This window comes from Phlebotomus papatasi, unplaced genomic scaffold (assembly GCF_024763615.1).
Source record: "Phlebotomus papatasi isolate M1 unplaced genomic scaffold, Ppap_2.1 HiC_scaffold_93, whole genome shotgun sequence".
Taxonomy (NCBI): domain Eukaryota; kingdom Metazoa; phylum Arthropoda; class Insecta; order Diptera; family Psychodidae; genus Phlebotomus; species Phlebotomus papatasi.
In genome coordinates this window covers 24,133-31,307 of record NW_026604984.1, presented here as the reverse complement: position 1 = coordinate 31,307, position 7,175 = coordinate 24,133, and the positions used below count along the sequence as shown (strand labels likewise).

At 32.0% G+C, this 7,175-nt stretch overlaps 1 protein-coding gene across 1 annotated transcript; it reads left to right on the top strand.

Moving 5' to 3' along the window:
• Positions 1 to 358: 358 nt before the first annotated feature.
• Positions 359 to 6,268, top strand: LOC129809400 (uncharacterized). Its single transcript, XM_055859207.1, has 5 exons — positions 359 to 389; positions 435 to 705; positions 2,558 to 2,810; positions 4,589 to 4,698; positions 5,717 to 6,268. The coding sequence occupies exons 1-5, from the start codon at positions 359 to 361 to the stop codon at positions 5,739 to 5,741; spliced, it is 690 nt and encodes a 229-aa protein (XP_055715182.1). The 3' UTR covers positions 5,742 to 6,268.
• The last annotated feature ends 907 nt before the right edge of the window (positions 6,269 to 7,175 follow it).

Below are 7,175 nucleotides of genomic sequence, written 5' to 3'. Positions count from 1 at the left end.
GCGAAATTTTGTCTGCAATTCTGCAATTTGTCTTCTTGTTCTTTCCAAACACAGAATTCGATACTAGAACGGAATTGGAATGAGAATCCCATATAAAAAGGTGTTGGATGTCCGTTGGTTGCAAGAACGATGATAGCGCCACCAACTTTCTTCTTCTTCTTCGAAAATATTTTTGCGGTCCGAGCGCCATCTCTAAAAATTTTAGAGAACTTTCACAACGTCGCCTCCGCCGTTTGCGTTTTATGGTTAAAGTGTTTACAGTGTTTATCAAGTGAAAAGTGCCAGTGAAAAAGTGAATAAAAAGACAATTAAAAACATTTTTAAGCATTCGAATGGGGGTGAAGTGCATTGTGGTGAAATGTCGCATGGACCAGACGAGACAGTGCGGGGTTTCCTTCCACTGGCAAGCATAAATTCTTAGAGAGAAAACTGAGAAACTTCGAATGACGCTGTTTTCTACTTTTTATGTAATTTTAGTTTTCCTCTGGACCCCAAGAGGCGTCAAGAATGGATACGCCACATCCAGGACGGTAATGGGCAGCATCTGGACGAGACAACAGTGAACGATAAAAGAATCTGTGGAAGACACTTCGAGAAAGATGACTTTCTTCCCGGTGGCGTCAGGAAGTTCCTGAAGAACACCGCTATTCCCCGGAATTTTCCTGAGAACCAGTCCCCCAATCCCCAGTCAATAAGCAAGAAACCGTGAGTACTACTATTATATTCCCATTTATTAGTCTAGATCTCGAGTTTAAATCTAAATTTTCATAAGAAATTGTCCCAAGGTGCTTTCCGGAACCTGTCCGGGAATCAATTGTTCGTTCTTTCTCGACAAAATCCTAAATTTTTATGTAAATCGTCGTTTTACGTAAATTTTACGTTCAGCTGCAGTGAAATTTTCATAGGGAAGCTTCATCCGGAAGCGGCAACACAAGTGGAGTCATGAATCCAATAGTTTTATCAAAAACTGAACTTTTTCGGCCGTGTATTAAACTCCGTGTCCTCATCGGTGGTCGAATGATGTCAAAGACCACTGGGTTTTGTTAGGTGGAAAATCTTACAATCCCAAGGAGGCTGATACAAAGATTGTGAAGACACAGCACCAGACACTCTCAAATCATCAGGAAGCAACTGAAGTTTGAAGAATAATCAAATCAGAGTTGTTCTTTAAATTTCAGTTGTTTCCTCATGACTGGAAATTGACTAGTGCTGTTTCCGAGATATTTGTGAAAGCATCCTGGAACTCTCCCACTAAGATTATGCGATTCTCCATCTAAGGAATCCGAGTGATCTTTGACATCACTCAACTCGACCATTGTGAAAGACACGGAGTGTGGCGAAAATTTTAGAGAAGAGTTGAGTTTTTGATCACTATCGAGTTGAATGACTTCACAAATTATGTTACAGCATCTGAACCGAGCTTCCCTCCGAAAATTCGACTATTGAAAATTGAATATGAGGTCTGAACTTGTGAACCGTCTCAACAATATTCTTATTTTTGAAAATTTTATTTGTTGTTCAAGACTAGCATTTATATATTTCTCTAAAATATTTTTATACGGAGTTTACCACTATCGTGGTTCAATAAATTCACACATTCCATCCAGTTCAATCACTGAAGAAGATTTTTAGATTTTTTAGTTCATTTTTAATTAAGAAATATAAATACATTAGATAGACATAAAAAAAACTAAATTTATCAGTTTTAATCTAGGGGAGACTAGGGCAAAATTTGTCAAAACGAAAATTTCAATATTCACTATTTTCTAAAATAAAAGAGACTGTGGCTTGAAATTTTTATTTATAGATAGCCTTCATAAACCTTCTTAATCTTACAAAGTTTCAAAGGATTCGAGGAAGGATTATGTAAAATAAAAAATAATGAAATTTTAAGCCCTATTTTTGGAATATTTGGCTTACAGAAAATATCAATACTGATTAGCTCAATTTAACCACATTTCTCGTTAAGATAGAGAAAAATTGTCTTCGACAAAGTTATAGAGGAATAAATTTCCTGTAAAAATATGTCTATTTGATATTTTTAACGTTTGCGAGAGTAAAACGTCACAAATTATCCGAAGACGGACAAAATTTCTCCCACGTATTTTGAGAATCTCCACAAAATCGACTTTTAGAAAATGATTCGAAAATCACATTTCTTTCGAGATAGAGGAAAATAGTCTTTTGCAATGTTGTAGAGCAGTAAATTTGCCATAAGAATATGCTCATTATAAAACGTTTAACTTTTCTCAGAGCTCATGAAAGAATTAAATATACGTTTTCACAAGTTTTGCCCCAGTCTCCCCTAATAGAAATGAATAAAAACTTTTCACAATTATACTCAAGTAGAATCAAATAATAAGAATTTTGGTAGGTTCATTAAGTAAATAAAATTTGGCTTTTAAAATTATTTTTTAAAATTTTTAGATTTTTGCGTCACAAATTTTTGTAGTGCTCAAAATTTAAGTAACGTAAGAATGTTGACAAACATGATTTTGTTTTAGATTAGCTCTAAATTCTAAATCTATTTATCCACTTTATTTTTTTTCATTTACAGATGTGAATTTGACGTTGATGATGAAGGAAATTACAGGGAAACCTATGAGGCAGTTGAAGGTGTCCGGGAAGTCCGGATTTATATCGATAATTGCAATCGATGTGAATCCCACAAGATTAAGAATCAACGGCTTAAGAAGAGACTGGAAAATGCGATTCGCAAGAAAAACCGTCTTGATTCTGCAAACAGGCGTCTCAAAAAGAAGTTAGAGAGTGTCTACAAAGCCGCTTACCCCGACAATAAGACACCCACGGTAATTAATATAAATTATACTCTTTCTTAGCTTGGATACAAGATTTCTTTTGGCTTAAGATAGTGTTAATTTTCAAACTGCGTATCTGAGTTAGATTTAGAGATGCTTAGAGAACTCGTACACTGAGTTTTAATTTTTTTATTGATATTTTGAAATAAGAATTTAGTTGAGTAACATGATATTGGAGCAAGTTTAAAATACTTCAATTTATTAGTACATTTTTGTTCCTTTTTTTTTAAGTATTCCTAAATACCGGTCAAATATTAATGTAATAGAAACTTTTTCTATTTGTAATGCCCAACGCACAATAACTTTTGTTTGTAAACATGTTTTTAAAATTTCCCATGAGAATGAGAGAGATGACTAGATCTAGGTCTCATTCACTCTCACTGAAATGTCAAAAACATGTTTACAAAACAAAATTTATTGTGCGCTAAGCATAAGCTTGCTCCACATTATTTTGAATAATGAACGGCGAATTGTTTTTTCGGGTAAAATAATTGAGAACAAAGATTTTTGAAGGTAAATATTTAAAGTTCTGCAAATGCAGCATGTATAAAAATATTTATAACTTAAGAATTTCTAGATATAATTTCTTAATCCTAAAATATTATCCAAACATACGACTTTTTTGGGTCGGAGAAAGTAATATGAACTTTTTATGTAAAGGCTCATGCAACATTACCAAAAAATTTATAAATATTTTTCATAGAAATTTTTTATGAAAAATAGCACAGCATTTGGGAAAAGATTTTACTCAAGTTTATCGTACTTTCATTTTTAAAATTGAACAATAATAAGAATTAACGACGAGTTTACAGTTAGCAACACTTTATCACATTTGAATATTTTTGCGATGGAAAATCAAAACTGTTTTTCAAATGCTATGCATTTTTTATAACACAATTTCTATGATTTTTTTCATATTGTGCATTCATCTTAAAAATGAAAAGTTTGAGTACAATTAGTTATGAAATGCTAAATTTTAATTTAATAATTAAAATAATAAAATTAAATTAATAAAATAAATTTAAATAATTTAATTTTATTAATAAAGTGAATAAGTAATAAAAAATAAAATTAAATAATTTAATTTTATTAAATTAGAAAAAATATTATTTTACAAAATCTCCCCTATTTTTCATCTTATTTTACTTAGAAGTTTTCTTACATGTTTGATTCATATTGATTGAGTTGCATACGTGTTCTGGAACAGAACTTTTTCAAATCTGTGTGAATTAGGGGCTTATGTGGGTAACTTTTTTAAATGAAATGATTATTATTTCCCAAAATTTTATACATAATGCAATTTTTTAATTTATAATATGACAACATTTCAATAATACTTTCTAAAAGTTTTAAGTCATTCAGAATAAGTCTTCGTAATTGAGCCTTTAGAAATTTTTATCACTATGGGCGGCCAGTGAGAAGCATCAGTATACAAGTTTTTTCCATTTCACTAAAATTTATTACACTTATAATTTTTATTTCCTTGATTATAATTTATTTTAGAAGACGAGATATGTTGTAAAATCACCGAATATAGTATTTTGTAGTAATATTGCTAATGAAAAAATCTATTCAACGAGCAAAACTATTAAGTTGACTCTGGGATCTTGTGCTATTTTAGCTCAGGTTCGACTTATATAAGATAATTTGAAATAATTTTCGACTCAGATATGCATATAAAATCAGCTAACTATGGAAAGAAATCTTGTATTTGGTAAAAATTATTGCCAGAAAAGTATTATTTTTAAAGTATTTTATATTTAATATAGGAGATCCTTGGGACCTCGAAAATTGTACATATTGTTTTGCTGTGGAAATTGTATATACATCACTGTATCATCTATACATACCTATATGTTGTATGTATAACGTCAGATTGGTGAGAATGCGTTTATATCACCATTATTAATGTACATTTTTAATGTTATTTTAATAATAACATTTAAATATGGTTAACGGCCAGTGTTTACTATATAATACGACTACTATGCGCATTACATTAAAATCATGATAACTAAGGTTATTTTAACGCAATACTTATATATATTTTTTTTATCAAAATTTTGTAGGGGAAAGTACTCTCTCTTTGAACGTTTATGCTACCTTCGAATAATGTGAACTTTCTTTATTTTCTTAAGAGACTTACCAAATTGATAATTGGTTAACTAATATTTAATGGAAGTGTGTAAGTCTCTTTGAAAAAATAAATGAAAATTTTTTACGAAGGGAGAGTTCATTCCCCTAATATGACGTTAAAACTAAAAAAAAACAGATATAAATTAGATTAACCCTCTATCAGGTAAGACCGCCTAAAGTTGGTCTTTACAAAAATCATATTTTTATTTATTTCAAACTGCTATAGTGTCCTGTGTAAAAGTCTTATTAACATCTTTCTAAAGTTTGAACTCATTCTGACTCTTCGTTTTGTTTCTATTTCCAGTTTTGTGTGACAGGTCAGAGAAAAAGCAACAAAAAATATTTGTGCAAAAAAACTTATTTCCAATTTCAAGAAAAATACCGATTTAAAGTTATCTAACTAAAATTAATTTATTTTTTGCTTAAGGATTTGTCGTTTTACTTTATGGATTTTATTTGAAAAATTGAAAAAAGGAAAATGTGAATTTTAGAAGCAAAAACATTTTCAAAAACTATTTATATTTTCTTACCTAAAGCATAAATTAAAAGAGATAATGAAGAATGGATGGTTTTTTCGACATTATTGGATCATAATTATCCTAGAAAACATTTTCTTACAACTTTTTCCCATATTAAAGAAAATACTGTTAGAAGGTTAAATATTTGCTCAATGTAATTATTTAAAAAATACAGCGCATATCAGTGGTATTATAAATTAAAATATTGGAACCGTAAATTAATTTACTTTATTTTTTCCTTAGGGGAAAGACATCTACAAAACCTTAAGATTGTTGGGCGAAGGAAAAAAATCTGGCAAATATCCACCAGGTTTACGAGCATTTGCCCTTTCGTTGCACTTTTATAGTCCACGGGCTTATGAGTTTGTAAAGGAGCAACTTGGTACACTTCCGACAGCAAGAACTATGCGTGGATGGTATAACAAAATTAAAACTGAGCCAGGGATGTCTACAGCTGCTCTTGAAGCATTAAAATCAAAAGTTCGTCAAGAGAAAGCTTCTGGGAAGAATAAGATTTTTGCTGCCTTGATGATGGATGAGATGGCTATTCGACCATCGATGTGCTGGGATCCTAAATCAAAACAATATTTGGCATTCGAAGATTATGGCGTGCCAAATCTTTGTCAAACGAAACGAAAGGCCAAGGAAGCCCTTGTTGTTTTGATAAATGCTGTAAATGGAAGATGGAAGATCCCAGTCGCATACTTCCTGACTGCTGGAATGACCGGAAAAGCGAAAGCTGAGTTGGTACTCGAAATATTACGCTTTCTTAACGAAGTCGATGATATGAGAATAATTTCTCTAACCTTTGATGGGCATTCTTCCAATAGAAGGATGACGGAAGAGCTTACTTCAGCGGCATTCGGAACGGCTACGTATTTTCTTCATCCTGTCCAAGGCTACAAAATCCATATAATTTTAGATGCAGCTCACATGATAAAGCTCATGCGAAACTATTTAGCCAAGCCACATCTGATGAAGGATGAAGATGGAGAAAAAATTGAATGGAAGTACCTTCAAAGACTACACAAAATTCAGGAGGAAATTGGGCTTCACTTTGGTAATAAGCTGAGAAGTGGCCATATCAACTACAAGGACAACATCATGTCTGTAAAACTCGCTGCCCAAACCCTAAGTCATAGTGTGGCAATTTCTTTGGAGTTTTGCCGAACGCTGGAAATTGCTGGTTTTGAAGACTCCACGGGAACCATCAAATTCATTGACATGATGAACAAGGTAATTTTGTAATTATAGTATTAAATCATGGTCAAAAAAATCTTTTATGTTCTGTTAAAATTTTAGGCATTCGATATAACCAACTCCAAAAATTTACGCGATTTTGGATACAAAGAACCGCTTCAAGAAAAAAATTTTCAGAAAATTCAGCAGATGGCACACCAAATTGATTCATACATCAAAAATTTGGTATTATATGTGTTCAAAGGTGTGACGGAGAAAGAAGTCAATTTGTGGGCATCATACGCTTGTGGAGTTGGCGCCAAAGGCCTCTGCATTACACTGGAGTCTGTACTCAATTTACATCAGGACTATGTAGCCACTGGTGAGCTAGACTTTTTACTAGCTTATAAGCTCTCCCAAGACCACTTGGAAACATTTTTTTCTAAAGTGAGAGCAATGGGTGGATTTAATCCCAATCCGAATGTTGTGCACTTTTGCGCGGCATATAAGAAACTATTAATTA

Coding starts and splice junctions, on each gene's coding strand:
- LOC129809400 (XM_055859207.1), top strand. CDS start 359: ATGTCGCATGGACCAGACGAGACAGTGCGGG. Junction 390..434: donor ACCAGACGAGACAGTGCGGG/GTTTCCTTCCAC, acceptor GAGAAAACTGAG/AAACTTCGAATGACGCTGTT. Junction 706..2,557: donor CAGTCAATAAGCAAGAAACC/GTGAGTACTACT, acceptor TTTCATTTACAG/ATGTGAATTTGACGTTGATG.